This window comes from Myotis nattereri (assembly GCF_964212035.1).
Source record: "Myotis nattereri genome assembly, chromosome: 5".
Lineage (NCBI taxonomy): Eukaryota > Metazoa > Chordata > Mammalia > Chiroptera > Vespertilionidae > Myotis > Myotis nattereri.
The window spans coordinates 61,235,743-61,252,693 of NC_138080.1; the positions used below are offsets into that span (position 1 = coordinate 61,235,743).

Sequence of the window (16,951 nt, forward strand, 5' to 3'; positions counted from 1 at the left end):
GCTGCATGAAGGAACATATATATGATAGTATTTGATTTTTAGAACGTATTTTAGAGAATAATAAATATATTATTTACTACCACCTACTAGTTTACACGTAGTATGAAAATAAATATTTTCACAATTCCTTTTTTTCTAGATGAAGGAAGCAGATGAGAGTACAGGATCTGGAGATGGGCCAGTAAAGTCAGTACGCAAAAGAAGAGTACGGAAGGAGTAAACTCTGTTCAAGAATTTTTAATTCCTGAGAGAGATGTGGCGTTCTAAAATCAGTGTGCCAGAACTGACCTTGAATCAGTCTGCACATCCTGTTTTTACTATCTAGTAATGTTACTCATAATTTCCGACATCCACTGTAGTCTTTTCAGGAAAAAAACCAAAAACTTTGAAGTTACCTGGTCTTTGAATTCAGAATAAAAGAAAAGTGGCAAGTTACATATCTGATTTAAAGAGATTAATATCATTAGAAGTTACAGTTTTAATAGTTTGGAGAAAGTTTTGGTTTGTACAGAACAAAATAATATGCAGCAGCTTTCATGCTTTTAGAAAAATCAGTTATTGGAATTTCCTCTTGAATGGCTATACTACAATATAACTGGTAGCTCTACAATAAAAACGAGAGTGTTCTGTTGTACAGAGCTAAATGCAATAAAGTTTCTGTATGGTTGTTTAATTCTATCAACATTTGAAAGTGTTGTGTGTGACCCACATTTACCTAGTTTGTGTCAAATTATAGTTGTGGTCCATTCACTTACTAGTAAATTACAGATTCCTTTAAAGAGGTGCTTTGTTGGCTGACAGGTCAACAAAACAGAAATGTCTAAGTGTCATTCACAGAATCACTGGTCAGTAGTGCAGCATAATTTACATTTGAATACAAAGATAATCAATTCATCAAAATAGATTTTTCCCCCCATGCTTTTATAGTTGTTTTGAGTATTCTGGCCTTATCCTATCATAATATTGCTTATATGTACACTGCTCTCAAATAGAATTTAAATGTTTTTCTTCTTTAATTTATATCCTTTTAAATAGGTGAGTTATTATTGGGAGGCTTTAAATTAATTTTCTGTTCATTAAGAAATTCTAATGTCTAATAGATATGCTTTATATTTTTGTCTGACTTTTTTCCTGACAAATTTAAATCTACTTTGTCTATTCTCTCATCTAGCTTCAAAGCTACCTCTAAGGTAGATAGAAGCGACTATTACTACTACTCCTCTTTTTAAACTACAGTAGTTACCAAAAGTCGTAGAATGATATTATAATCGAGCTGTGTTGTTCCACTTAAAATATTTTAAGTTTGGGCAACAGGTTCCACCTTTTGGAAGGTGATCTAAATCTTTGAGACCACAAAACTACTTTAATACTATCTTAAGAACTTTATACTAATTGGGTACTATTTTGGATTCCTTCATGGATATACACACCCCATCTTTGGACAAGCACCAACTAAGTTCCCATGTAACTCCCCCACCAGTAGTACATTTAGAGTGCACGCATAGGAAAATGAGTGCCTAGCTTCTCCTTTTACTAAAGGAAGCAGAACATAGTCTACTTATTTCAGGGAGTGAACTGACAATGAAAATACCTTCTTTATTCCATTGGTGTGTTTTGAACTTGCATAAATGGGTGCTGGCAATCTTAATACATAATTAACCATATTTATATTTACTTAATAAACGAACACATCTTGCAAGGACCCCTTTTCTTCCTTTGTATTTGGAATGTCCAAATGAACTGGACATATTGAATGATTCTAGATGAGAATGTTTCTGAAACTACCTCAGGAGATAAATCCTTTATTATGGAAACCTTCTTATCTGATAGGTATCTTGTATGTAAACATTTTTTTCTAAAGATTTATTATTAAAGTTTTTTTACTTCCTTGGTTGCAGATTCGTTTTAACTTTAACATTTGGTTAAACTCCAAGAGCTTGCAGTGGTGAAATCTGAGCAACCAGTTTTGTCAACTCATTGCTACTTCTGTGGATGTACCCTCTGTGAATGTACCATAGCTGACAGGTTTAACCAAAACTTAAACTCTCATCAGTGTGTACTAGATCCATGCAGTAGACAGATATAGTCTTCCTTAATCCCAAAATGGCTATTTCCTTTTACCACCCCAATCTGACTTTAAGATGACTTACATTTTGTCCTTTTCTCTACAAAGAGATTTTCGCTTTAGTTAGCTTTTTAACTTGACCACGCTAATGTAGCTGCCTTTTTCTTGAATTTTTTAAAGATAGCCTTGCCACCATTGATTATATCTCTAGGAAGACACATTAGCAGAATAGTAGCCTTTCTCAAAACTTTGCAACTGTGCCCCATGCACTTTTTCTGCAAATTAGGATGGTGATAATTAGTGTGACTTGGAAGTCATGGTTAAAAATGACAGAGCCATCTTCAGTTTCTGCCAACTTGCAGCACTCACCTGAGAACCATTAGTTGGGAGGGAAATTTCTTTATTATTTTATATTATTTATTACTCTATCACATCTTTTTATGGGAGATTAGCCTAACTTAAAAAATACAACTGTGGAAATCTTGGATCCTTCTTCAAATTCCTTGCTTTTATTTTAAAAATTAATGTATAATATCCTATAATGTTTGTTTAATAAAATTATTATTCCCATACACATCCAGGAACTGCTATTTAAGGAAGATATGCTACTTACCCTGTGGCTTTGAACAATCCTGTATATACTACTACACCACCCAGTTACTTAGGCAACCAAATCAAAACACACACAATCTCCCCACAAACAAACAAAAAACTCACACACACAATCTCTGAAACAGCCTTTTATTAAACAGCAAAGCAAAACTGCAACAGAATTTTAAACATTTGTAAATTAGGTAACAAAAAGGATGCAAAATGTTTTGCATTATGATTATACCACTATATTCATATAGCTAAAGTCATTCATTGAATCATACACCAATACAAACATAAGATTATTCCATGATTAAAAGTAGCCCAAATCTAGTAACTATAATTTATATTAATGAATCTCTTTTCCTATATTTTTATATTAATTCTGATATTAATTTCCTTAGCAAATGGAATCTATAAACTAAATTTTTAAAAAATTGTTAAAGAATGATTAAAACTCTGCATACCAAGTAGCTGGGCTTACAGAAAACTCTGGGAGAAGTAGTGAGATAAAATACTGAACATTATCGATTAGTTTACATGAAAACTCTCCCTATTTATTCATGATTCTGATACTAATACACTCAAAAGATTTTGCAAAAATTGATCTGCTAGATACTATAAATATACTTTGAGACCAAACTCTTTGTAACTATTGTAGATGCGGTTTACATAGGTGAGTCAAACTTAATCCACTTTCATATATATTCCCCAAAAGATCTCATCTATGCCAGAGATAACACAAATATGGAGTAAAAATATTTGGAGTTGGTTACTACTATTTACCAAGTACTTTTTCCATCCTATTTCTATTTTTCCTCAAAATTTTGTATTTCAAACATCCGTACAACCAGAGTTCATCTTTTCAGATTCCAGGTTATTTTGTGTAAAAGGAAGTTTCTAATCACAAAATTTCCCAACTTGCCAATTCAGCTTCAAGGAAAACCCCCACTTCATTTTTATAGCTTCTGTTTTCAAATGATTAAAGAAAACCAACAATCCTACCTAGATCCCAGTATTAAATACAGTCATGCACTGCTTAATGACAGGGATACGTTCTGAGAAAAGCATCACTGGGGAATTTGGTTGTGCAAACGTCACAGAGTGCACTTACACCAACCTAGATGGCACAGCCCACTACACACACCTAGGCCACATGGTATATACCTGTTGTACCTTCAGTCTGTCATGGACTGGAATGTCATTTTGTGGATGGGTGGCTGTATAATAAATAACAAGCCCTAACTTTTGGTTAAGTTTCAACAATACTGTTCAGGTTACTCTCATAAATGATTAACTACTAAAATTGCTCTTACAAATGTGAAACCAGTTTTTCCTTCAGGATAAGGGAAATGGGGAGGAAGAAGCAAATGAAGAAGAGGCACAAGATGGTAGACAGGGGACATAAAGCTGTGCATTCAGTACATGATTTTGGTCACTTTTCACAACATGGTTATTTTCTTGTATCTCCTACTATATAATAAAAGACAGTGCTGAACCTAAATCTGATAAGACATCAAGTTTCATAAATATATGCATTTCTAATTATAAAGTCTCTACATTTTCATAGACTAACATAATACACAAACTCACGGAAGTCTGTTATGCTCTTAATTTTGCCTAGATATGACATTATCTTCATAAATATTCAATGAAGCCACAAACAAAAGTACTATAACTTCTGGAATCTATCCAAGTTTTTTAAAAAAAGATCAGCAGCAATCCATAACAGAAAGGATATTGATCTCTTACTTTCTTTTGCTTTTTGTGTCAGTTGTTTGAAAAACACTAGAGGCTGACATGAGGTTTTCTATATACTGTCCAAGAACTTGGTTTTCTGATTTTAGCTTCAGATTTTCTTCCTTCACTGCATCTACCCTTGCAGAGAGGTCTATATTAAAAATAAAAAAGCCCATTATCGATAACATGATGGCAATGTTTCCATTGTACAAAATGCTTAAGATTCATTTTTGAGAGAACACAGTTCTTACATTTTCTATTTTTAAATTGAGATTACTTTAGAAGTTAAAGTAAACAGAGTGCAAATAGCCAAAATTCCTAAAATGACATTTCACAGTAGACTAAGTGTTATTCTTTATAAATAGCATTTATGTTGACTAAAACCTAAAAGGGTTTTTAAGATGTGGTAGGTAAACACAACTGAATTTATATACTGGATATAGAAAGCTGGTTTCCAAGCAATTGAACATTTTGTATTTTTACATTAGCAAAAAATTCAAAAGATGTAGTTCTTGACGATCAAATAAAACATCACTAACATTCATTCTTTTAACAACTAAGTACTGGTTGCTGGCTAAAGCCTGGCACTCACTGTTCCAGAGGCAACAGTAACAAAAAAGAAAGGTCTCTGCCCTCACAGAGCTTACATTTTAATGTGCATATAGGGGGCCCCAAGTGGGGGTCAGAAGAAAAAGCAAGAAGAGTAAGGGTCACCGAAAGCAAAAGGGAAGTAGCCCTTTTATACAGTATAGTCAGGGACAGCTATTTTGATCAAAGAAATTTGAACACAAACCTAAAGTGAAGGAATGAGCCTAAATAACTATGGGAAAAAGCAGGGGCGAACAGCAACTGCTAAGACCCTGAGTAGAAGCATACAGAAAGAACAGTGGGAGATGTGAGGGGCAGAGTATCTGGGGTAGAATGTAAGAGGCCTCTGTGTGACACGGCTCTGAAAGGTAGAAGGGAATAGACTTCCAGAGAATAACTTGGCTTTTATTAACTGTGACGAGGGAAGCCACTGGAGTGACATGATCTGCTCACTCTGGTGTCAAAAACAAAAACACACAGAAAACACAAAAAAAAACCCAAAACCCAACCTCTTAATTAAAAACCAAAAGATGTTTCAGTGTTACTATTAATTTTATGTAAGACATCTAGAAAATGAAAAACTCAGATCAATTACCTTTTAATTTCTGGGGTGAAAACTGCTTTTAGTACAAGACTTAGTAACACAATGTTACCTTATGAAAAGGAGCTCTCATGTACTGAGTAGCATTATGATAGACTTTAAGAGGGAAGCTTAAGGACACTATTTGACTTCCTTATTGAATTATATCTATTCTTTAAAATCACCAGTCAAAGCCACAGGCCTAGGGAGAAGGGGATGGCGGAAACTATTGAAATGGGCTTGAAATTTATACTTTTTAAAACTGCGCACTAACAAAATTTAACAACACAAAGGCTCACAATTTCAATTAATTTATGTTACTCAAGAAAGCTACAAAATGCAAACTAACCTTCAAGTGTGTGTTGGAGTTCCAACACTTGATTAATAAGTCGTGTTTTTTCCTCCAGTTCCACCTGATTTTCAGCATCAACTGCTGTAATAAAAAGGTTCAAATTTACCATAAACATTAGGTACCATTTGTGTAGGGTAGCACTTAGAGATCTGCAAAACGTTTTATATTTACTATCTAATTTGACTTATGCAAGAGACCTGTGAAACAAAAAGTTCTATCCCCACACTGCAGATAAGGACACCAACGTGAAGAGCAAGTGTTTTGCCAATATCTCACAGTTAAGGAACAGAAGCTGCCTTAAATCCTTCCCTGAACTAGAAGAGATATAAATGAGTAAATTAGCCAAATCCAAAACTCTAAATATTCTTCTCTGTTCTTTCCATTGCTTAATAAAGCAAAAGCACCCACAAAACCAGGATTATACAAAAGGAAAATAAAGAACATACCATCCATGTCAGCATTCATCATCTTGGGTAACAAACTTTTGGACCTTGGATACAAAATCCTTGGTGACTGGTCTGCAACCAGAAAAAGAAACATAACCACAGAGAAATGAAATTTAAGCTTGTTTTTCAAAAGAAAATTATGTGACCCAGTGGGATCCTTTCATATGCTTTACTGTTTCTAAGAATAAACACCCAATGACTAAGTAAGCAAAGGATATGTACAAATAGTTTACAAAGAGAAGTAAATAAGAGAAAGTGCTGTTTCTTGGTTATCAGAGAAATACATAATAAAATACAACTGTACATCCAGTATTTTTTTTAAAAGATGATCAGCCCTGGCCAGTGTTGCTTCATGGTTAGAGTGTTGTCCCATGTACTGAAGGGTCACAGGTTCAATTCCCAATCAGGGCACATCCCCAGGTTTTTGCTCGATCCCTGGTCTGGGTGCTTAGGGGAGGAAAACAACTGATGTTTCTCACATCAATGTTTCTCTCTCTCTCCTTCCCCCCTTCCTCTCTCTCGATGGGGGGCAGGGAGAAGAAATAATGATCAATGCTAGCAGTTATGAAAAAACTATTAAAATAATGTCATTCTGCATTAATATAGTAAATGCTTCACATATTTAAATGCATCAAATCAATAGAAGAACACTGCAATTTACAGATGTGGACACTATATCTCAGAGAGTCAATGCATCTTGCCTTAGATTTCTGAGCCAACGTCTGTACCAATTATTTGAACCCAGGTCTAACTACAAAGCCCCCTTTTAACATCATGCAATGGAAGAAACTGTAATAGGACCTTAATCCAAGTTTGCCAAACATTTTGCAGCTCCTGATGTCAAATCCCTTTGATATTTCTACTAACTACGCAACTGAGGATAAACTACATTCCCTTCAAGCTGCATCAACTGTGAACATGGTTTGTTCGCTCGGGCCCGTTCAAGTTCTGACTTGTTCTGGTTACACAAATCCACAAATTAAGGAACTGTTTGGCCAACCAAGGATCTGAACGGGAGGCAGATCCCGAGGAAACGGCTATGTATATTGAGCGCAATGAGCACAGCACAGAGTATATATAGAGAGAACTGTGGATCCGGGTGCAGAAACGGTGTTGAGACCACGTCATAGCACGTCCGAAACACCGTTACGTCACAGTACGGGGATCAATGCACTGCACAACAAAAGCCCTGCTCTTTCTCGGTTCCAACAGAACCCCCCCAAACACGTCACCCAAGAAGATGCTAACCCAGGAGCTACGTTCAACGCCTGGACAGATGTCGCCAGCCCTCACCGTACCGCTCACTTGCCCCCAGAGCAGCGGCGGCCAAGTCCAGGCGCGCCAGGTCCCCTAGCGCCATACGCCCTCCCGCGGCCCCATTTGAGGGCGGGGGTGCTGGACAGCGGCCTGGGCTCCAGGGCGGCGGGGAGAAGGCTGCAGGACGTTCCGTCAGGGGCTGCGGGCGCCCCCACGCCCAGAGGAACCTCTGGGCCCAATGATGAGACGACGAGAAAAAGAGATGCGCGGCGGTTCTGCAGGGAGCCAGGTCCCAGCCGCCCACCAGACGCCCAGACCCCAGGCCGCTCCTCCCGGGCCCTGGTGCACTGGGCCCGATCCAGCCCGCCCCGGACGCTGGGTCCTCGGCGGGACCGAGGCCACAACTCTAGTCGCTCGGGCCAGGCCCTCTGCTGCCCAAGAGCCCTCACCTGCCGTTCGAGGCGCCGGGCGGGGCAGGTACCGGGAGGATGCTTCGGGCTCCGACACTTGGAGCAATTGACACCGGCAGCCCCGCCCCCTCCGCCCACAGAGCTTGCGCCGAGCCGGGAGCCCCGCCCCGTCCAGCCAATCCCCGCTCCAGGAGCCACGCATGCGCATTAGCTGCCCGGCGCCCCAATAGTCTTCCCTCCTAGCTCCAGGATCCACCTCTTGCCTTAACAAAAAAAAAAAGGACATTGGCATCCAATCAGCATTTAGGTCATTGGGGGCGGGTCCTGGAGCAGCAACAGCCAATGACAGCACAAAAGGAAAGTTAAGCGTGAGAAAGCCGACGCCAGCGCGGCGTTCCTCCGGTCTCCGCGGGAGCCTGAAAATTGAGGTCACAAATCCAGTATGAAAACTCTGACAGCTGTCAGGAAGGAGGTTGGTAAAAATAAACGCCGGGCAAGAGAGAAATACAAATGTAGGAAAGGAGCATTCCTGGACGTAACAGATACAGAAGGCCAATGCAATTCCGTGGCTCCTCAGTTCTAAAAGCAGACTCTTCCATATTTTTTTTTTTTCACTTCCCAAGTCTCAAAGCTCCTACGTGCCCCTCTCGTAGATTGTTCCTCTCCGCAACCCTTCCAAAGACCATTGGATAATATTTTAGAGTTGACAAAATACCTTAATTGTACTTTGGTATATAGCGCTTTCTCTCAACTTATTCCATACTCATCCTCACAACAACCCACAGAAAGAAACTGAAGCTTCCTAGTAAACAAATGTCTTGCTCAAGGTCATCCCCGCAGTGTGTCAGGCTTTGGGGTGTAATGTAATCTGGCTTGATACCATTCACAGAGAGACGGCCCTTGACATAAAGCACATCCTGTTTGTTTTCAGTATATGGTGAGTACATGGTGGTAGCATTCTCCTGAGTTATAGGGGTGACATTATGACTACCTGTTTCTTGGCCTTTTACTTTGGGTACAGTTTGCTGATATAGGAGAATCTGAATTATATTTTGCCGAGTGAAAATAGCCAGGCAGAAAATGTACCGTCTGTATGATTTTATTAATATAAAGTTCTAGAGCAAACAAAGCGTATCTGGTGTGATAGAAGTCAGAACAGTGGTTGCCTGGGGTGGAAGATGAATGGAGGGTTGACCTCAAAGGAATAGGGGGAACTTTCTGGTGTAGTAGAAATGTTCTATAATATCTTGGTGGACGTGGTAGCTACACAGTGTATCCTATAACTTAAAATGTGTGTATTTGATTATGTATTATATTTCTTTAATAAAACCAATATTTTTAAACGAGAGAAGATTTCTTTAGGGTTTGAAATATTCTAGGCATGTTTCTTGGGTTATTTTACTCAGTCCTCAAACAATCCAGTCATCTAGATGTTATCAATCCCATTTTACAGATGAGAAAATCAAGGTTCAATATCATATAGCTAGTGATAGACTGAATCAAAACCTGCCTTTTTATCCGTAAAACGAGTATCATAATACCTACTTCGATGAATCTTTATTAGAATTGTCAAAAGTAAGTAAAAATAAAGCACTGCAAAGACTTTTCAAATTGAAATGCTTTGACATCACAGCCCAAAGAAGGTGGGTTGGAACTTGCAGCCCAACCTAACCAACTCAAGTTTCTACTAGGGCAAAAATATCAACATTCTTCATAGGACTGAAACAAGACCCAGGGGCTCATAGTGTAACAGTCAAAATATCCAGGATCTAATCCACAGTTATTCCGTTTATGAAGAAGCATAAAAATCTCAACTCACATGAAAGTATTCAATAGATGGCACAAATGTTGAAATTATCTGGAAAAGATCTTCGGCAGCTATTAAAAAAATACTTGAACAAGTGATCACTAAAAATCTTGAAACAGAAGTTATAGTTGAAAGTATAAGCAACATAATAGAAGCTATAAATAAGAACCAAAAGGAAACTTCATATCTGGAAAATAAAATCATTGACAAAGAAAACTGCAAAGACTCCATGACAGGATGGAGATGGAAGTGGGAAGAGCGCCTGGAGGCTGCTTCAGTAGAACGCATCCAATCTGAGCAACAAAGAGAAAAATCAACAGAGAGAAAACACCCCATCACCTCAGGAATAAAAGACCACAAAAAAGATCTAGCATTTATGTCATCAGAGTTCCAGAAAAAAAGGAGAGTATGGTATTGAAATACAGGGTTGGGCAAAGCAGGTTTACAGTTGTGAATACATGAAACATTTTATTCTTTTGAGTTAATAAAACTGTTATAATAATCATATCCTGCATATATTTTTTCCATATGAACAGCTGTAAATGTACTTTTGCCCATCCCTGTATATTTAAAGAAATTATGGCTCTCCAAGTGTGGGAAAAGACAATTTCATAAGGGGGAGGGGTGATTAGGAAAATAATGTTTAAAAGGATCTGGGGGTGGGGTGAAATGAAGATGACTTTTGAGAAACACTGTTCTAGACACTGAGCACCAATATCACTAACATCACAAAAAGGACCCCCAGATAGCGATTACTTTCTGATGGAAGAAGGATGCACCACCATCTGTGAATAATCTTGTCAGGAAAAAAAGAAAAGAAAATTGCAACCTGACCTGATCAAGCCCCCAAAATAGCAATTTTACACAAAATACAGTGGACAGATTTTATATATATATATATATTTCATTCATTCTACCTCCTGGATAGAATTAGCAAAATCTGGCTATGGAACAAAACAACAAAACAAAAACAATAAAAAAAAAAACAATGCCCCTTTCTTTAACAAAAAGAAAGTAATTTGCACTGGAGGAAAAAATGGAAAGAAAACCTGTAGGTAAAAAGACACTTAAAATACATACTTCTCTTAAACAAAAATCCTATGGTTTATGTTGGATGTATCCTTGGATGATAAAAACCATGTAAAGAATGCAAGAAAATGATTGCCATTCAGAATATGGTTATTTTAGAGCATTCACTTTTTTTTTTTTAATTCCGAACCCAGCATATATCTTGGTAGATAATTTAAGCTTTAAAGGAAGTCAAAGACAAACTATCTAAAAAAAAATAACATACAAAAAGGTAATCATAAGGTTAGAGAGCAATAGAGCATTCACAAAATATTGCAAATTGGATAAAACAGTGTTGCTGATACTTAAGATCTGTCCTTGAAATAACAAAAATGTGAAGAAGAAGAAAAGGAACACCCAAGTGAATATAAAAAGGGAGTTGAAATTTTGGCAAAATAATCATGAAGTGAACATTCATTTATATATTTATTTTATACAATGTTCCATACTTGCATTATATTTTTTCCAATAAAAACTGGTTTAAAAATAGGCACTAAAGTTTGCTTCTTTTGAATAGGGAACACATACAAGTACAAATAGAAACCACTGAAATTGCATAGAAATATTTGATTATGATGAATATTCATGTGAACTGGAATATGCATATATTAATGTCAAGCCATCTATAAAAGTAGAAATTAAAATATTTTCATAGCGAATGGGGAACTCCAAACTGAAAACTGTTGTTACAAGGCAGTTACTTATATGAGGAAGAAATAATAAATAACAAAATAGGGAACTTACAGATCATTTTGATCTTCCAGTCTGACATGCTCTCATCATGCACATAAAAACTTCTAACTTGTCTTTAGTAATTAGAGGGTTCTAAACATACTGTGGATATTTTAAAGTGAAATATGCTAAATGGAAGCATTTTGATAACTTTCAAGTGTAACCAGGTGTGTTCCCTGATATTTTAAGCTCATTGATTTGCAAAATGTGTTTCATTTCATTTCTAAATAAGAACTCATATTTTCCTTTTTCTTTTTCCCTTGAAAGGTTATTGAATTCATTGGAGAATGAGTGCTGTCCCAAACTTGGTGAGTAAGGCATATATTCTACTAGCTGAAACTTGATTTCAAAACCAGAATTAAAAGTATATCATATTGCTATTTGGTAAGTTAGGTTGTTCATGTGTACTTTTCTCAAGATTATAATTTTCTGGTAATAACCAATAGTTGGCTAATTTGATCAGAATCATTTTCATTCATTTGTTCAATAGATAAAAAGAAATTACCAGAGTCTTTTTAGAGTTTTTCAGATGAGAATCAGAGGACATTAGGGTCTCCATGGAATCAAGCTTTGAACTTTGCAACAAAATTTAAAATAATTAGGAATGATTATCCAGTCTTGATGCTTATTTTTCTCTTGACATAGTCTTCTCTAATCAGTGCTTCCCAAACTGCATACCTCTGGTTGTACAGATGAGCTTTTAAAAATAGTTACAGTAGGTGCATATTTGTAAAAATATCTTTTTATTAATTTCAGAGAGGAAGGGAGAGGGAGAGAGAGATAGAAACATCAATGATGAGAGAAATCATTGATTGGCTGTCTCCTGCACTCCCCCTACTGAGGATGGAGCCTGCAACCGGGGCAAGTGCCCTGACCAGGAATTGAACTATGACCCTCTGGTTCATAGGTCGATGCTCAACCACTGAGACATGCCGGCCTGGCAACTACATGTTTTATTGTAATAAAAAATATGAATACAGCCACTCTCAATTTGAAGATCCTTGGCCTAGAACAGCTGTGGGCAAACTACGGCCCATTTGAAATGAATAAAACTAAAAAAAAAAAAAGACCGTACCCTTTTATGTAATGATGTTTACTTTGAATTTATATTAGTTCACACAAACACTCCATCCATGCTTTTGTTCCGGCCCTCCGGTCCAGTTTAAGAACCCATTGTGGCCCTCAAGTCAAAAAGTTTGCCCACCCCTGGCCTAGAACAAAGCCAAGTTCAAAAATGATATTACTTATATGGTTAATTTAATGTGGCAAAAATTACGATGTTGGTATACAAATGACTGGTTTGAAAAATCCTGATCTATCAAAAAAGCAATAAGCATTGGTTTGAAAGTGAGGAAATCTGGATACCAACTGTGGCTCAACCTATACTTCTTCCTGCATATTTGCTGGTTAGAAAATTTTTTTTTAGTGTTTATTATGAGCTAGATAGTGTAGTGAATCCAAATATTTGAAATTGACCACATCCCTGTGGAGGATGAGTCACTTTACTATAAACTCCTGTTTCCTCAAATGAGGGGTTCGAATAGAGTTCATTCTGCTTCTCAAATATTGTATAAAATAACATTGAGGAATTTTCAGATAACAATACCAATGAGTTGTTGTCAGTGGTTCCCCATTTTTAAGAGTGAACCCTTGATGGTTTGGTGGTTGTTGTTTTGTTTGTTTGTTTGTTTTTTTAGCCATTGTGCTCTTGGCACCATGCCTGCCACAGGTTCTGAAGGCTCTCCTGAGTGAGTTATCTTTGCTCCATTCCAGCTTCTGTAGTTTGGGGTTTCTCTGATTCTCTATATATGAATCTACCATTATCAGTCATTTCAGCTGGGTACATCTTCCACTAACTTATTTTAAAGTAATCTGCTTTAAAATCAAGACTAATCATTGGGCTCTTGGAGCGTACAAGGAGTTCTGTTTTAAAAAGACAAAGTGATTATTTGAAGGGCATTAGGAGTCAGTTACAGTGATAACTAATATTCTATGAAAGAATGCACATGATTTGCTAGCAAGGCTCTAAAATGCTACGCTGCTCATGGATTATCTTACTTTCAATACACAAGCATAATTTTCATAGTATTCTGTTTCCCTGGTAACCACTTATACTTAAAATAATCAACTTGGGAGAGTTCTTCTGTCAGGATATGAAATTTTGCACTACTTACTAGCTAACAAGTTAGCCCTCTAGGATTTCATGAATGCCTGATTCCTTAAGTACCTTGGGGCACCAACTGATCTTCATTAAGGTAGCCTCATTTCCAACTACATGTTGGTTGAATGAATGAATGTTCTGTTCTGGGTCCTTACTTATTCTATCTTATAAAAGGCAGTGTCTGAGCTATGTTAGAGGATGACACTAGATTTCCACAGTATCTTTCCTCCTCAGAGCTCACACTACTTTCTATCAAATTATCGTACGGCCCCTCATCACATCCCAGTGAGAAGCAATTTTCTTCATGGTTACTTACAATCGTGGCTCTTTACCCTTCCACAACATTAGGTGCATGTGGAACATCACCTAGAGCAGCGGTTCTCAACCTGTGGGTGGCGACCCCTTTGGGGGTCGAACGACCCTTTCACAGGGGTCGCCTAAGACCATCGGAAAACACATATATAATTACATATTGTTTTTGTGATTAATCACTATGCTTTAATTATGTTCAATTTGTAACAATGAAATTGGGGGTCACCACAACATGAGGAACTGTATTAAAGGGTCACGGCATTAGGAAGGTTGAGAACCACTGACCTAGAGTGACAACTGATGTCACCTCATAGCATATGTCTGACAACTGTCCGGAGGTATTCAGAATAAACACAAAGACACCATGAATGCCATTTAAGGGCACAGATAGGGAACTGCTAATGACTTCATTACATTTATATATTCTCTTTGAGGTGGAACACCGCTGACCTCTAGTGGCAAAATTGATTCAAAATAAGTATTCTAATACTGTGGAAGTAAGATGTGCTGATTTTGAGAGGCATGTGAAAATACCAGTGCTAAGATTAGGGAATCTATCAAAACTTCACCACTGCCTTTTGCATCTTTAGTGATGCATGCACAAAATTGTCTTAGAAAAATAAGGTGCAGAAGGTGGCACATTTAGTTATAGGGACACACAAGGCACAGTAGGGGAGATAGGACATACACTGTAAATGCCACCTTTCAGCACAGGCACAGCTTATTTTAATTTAATTTTTATTTGAAAACAATCTCAACTACTGAAAATTTGCAAATACACCAAGAAGGATTCTTTTTTTATATTCCTGAATAATTGAGAGTTAGTTGCCAAACCAATACCCTGTCACCCCTGGGTACTTTAGTGCACATTTCCTACAAACAAGGATTTTTCTCCTTCACAATCACAACACATCTGACAAAATCAGGAAAATGACATTCATACATCACTATCATCTAATCTTCAAAGCACATTGAAGTTTCACCGGTTGCCTTGACAATGTCCACTAGAGCAAAAGCACCTGGTTCAGAACCATACATTGCATTTACTTGTCATGTGGCCTTAGCCTCCTTCAATTTGGATCAATTCCTCAATTCTTACTTGCCTTCCATGACTCTGATGCTTTTAAAGATCACAGGATAGTTATTTTATAAAATATTTCTCAATACTTTGGCAAGAATATCACAGAAGTGATGCTATGTTCTTCTCATTACATCGTATTAGTGGTGCATAATCTCTGTGTATCTCTTCACTAGTGAGGTTAACTTTGATGCCTTGATTATGGTGGTGTCTTACTCTTTTTCTTTTAATAATTAGCAAGTATTTTGGGGGGAGATATTTTTAGACTATGTAAATATTCCATTTCACATCAACTATTTATTTATTTATTTATTTATTTATTATTTATTTATTTATTTCAGAACTAGAGGCCTGGTGCATGAATTCATGCACAGGTGGGTCTGGCCAACGTGCCCCACTGGGGGCCCATTGGACCGGGCTCGCCAGGGGGAGGGGCTGTGGGTGTTTGGCCAGCCAGCCCCGCCCCTGATTGAGGTGAAGGGGGAGGCCAACTGGGGCCCGGGTCAGGCTGGTTGGCTGCCACAGTGCATGTCATAGCCACCAGTCGTTCTAGTCATTCTGCCATTCCGGTCGCTGGGCTTTTATATATATAGATAGGCTCATGGTTCCTGATTCAGTGAGTGGGTTATAATCTGCAGCATATTGTTAGAGAAGGAGACGAAGATCTACATAGTATCTTGAAATCTTTTCTGTGTAATATTTTCATCAAGTGTATAGAGATTCTATGCCTACTGCCTTGAATTATTAAAATTTTCATACTGACTTCACTTCTTCTTGTCCTGGAAATTAGTCTCCAAAAGAGATGTAGGGAAGAATGACCAACAAGGAAGAACTATTCATTCAAATATTTAACAAGTATTTAATGAGAGCCTAGCATGTACTAGGCACTCAATTCAGGCTGTAACTTCAGGGTGTCTGCTTCAAGGTGCAAACTTGGCGCTTCCAGCGGTAGGTGGCCCTGGGTGGGAGGCAGAGTGAGGCAGCACGTGCTCCTGTTACCATGTGGCAGGCCTCCCCATTGCTGCTCACTTTAATTTCTCTCAGAAGACTGAATATTGACCAACCAAACACTGGCATTTTCATATGGATCTCAAATTCAGGCCTCGAGTTCGGATCATGATCTTAACTTCCACATGTCAAATATGCCACCTTGACAAAATGGTGAGACACCGCAGAGCTGTCCTCATCATTTCACTACCCTACTTCTCATAGCCCTTCCTCCGACGTTTGTTTTAGGAAAAACACCATCCCATGTGGCTTCGTTTTCAGCATTGGAATAGAGGTCGATTGACAGCAGCATCTTTAATTCATTGTGCCTCATGCCTTCTCTTCTTCTCCCTCTTCACTCATTCCCTCCACGAATCTTCTCCATCCACTGTGTTCTTTCTTATCACCTTGTTCTTTATTCTCTCTCCGTTGCCCTCTGTGGCCTGTTCTCTCTCCCATTCCTCTCTTCCGTCCCTTCTGCCTTCTCTCTCACATCTACCTTGTCTTAGGTTATCCTCTTTCGTTTCTCTCCATTCTGATCTCATGGCCTGACCTTTGCACTTTTTGCTCCTATTGTACTGTTGGTTTAAGGCAGCGGTTCTCAACCTGTGGGTCGCCAACCTGTGGGTCGCAACTCCTTTGGGGGTCGAACGACCCTTTCACAGGGGTCCTCTAAGACCGTCGGAAAACACATATATAATTACATATTGTTTTTGTGATTAATCACTCTGCTTTAATTATGTTCAATTTGTAACAATGAAAATACATCCTGCATAT

General features: G+C 37.9%; 2 protein-coding genes across 3 annotated transcripts in view; one reads left to right on the top strand and one right to left on the bottom strand.

Moving 5' to 3' along the window:
• Positions 1-678, top strand: part of CLGN (calmegin) — a 38,616-nt gene extending 37,938 nt beyond the window's left edge. Inside the window, exon 15 of the mRNA XM_081092906.1 lies at positions 140-678. Coding sequence (XP_080949032.1) covers positions 140-220 — 81 coding nt within the window. The 3' untranslated portion in view covers positions 221-678. The remainder of the gene's footprint in view (positions 1-139) is intronic.
• Positions 679-2,790: 2,112 nt separating this feature from the next.
• Positions 2,791-16,951, bottom strand: part of SCOC (short coiled-coil protein) — a gene marked incomplete at its 5' end in the record, with an annotated part of 28,457 nt that continues 14,296 nt past the window's right edge. The window contains 4 exons of one of the 2 annotated variants that reach the window (XM_081092907.1): positions 2,791-4,547; positions 5,914-5,997; positions 6,363-6,434; positions 8,069-8,237. In XM_081092907.1, coding sequence (XP_080949033.1) covers positions 4,405-4,547; positions 5,914-5,997; positions 6,363-6,434; positions 8,069-8,237 — 468 coding nt within the window. In that variant the 3' untranslated portion in view covers positions 2,791-4,404. Of the gene's footprint in view, positions 4,548-5,913; positions 5,998-6,362; positions 6,435-8,068; positions 8,238-16,951 lie in introns of those variants that run through there. The other variant, XM_081092908.1, reaches the window with a different exon arrangement.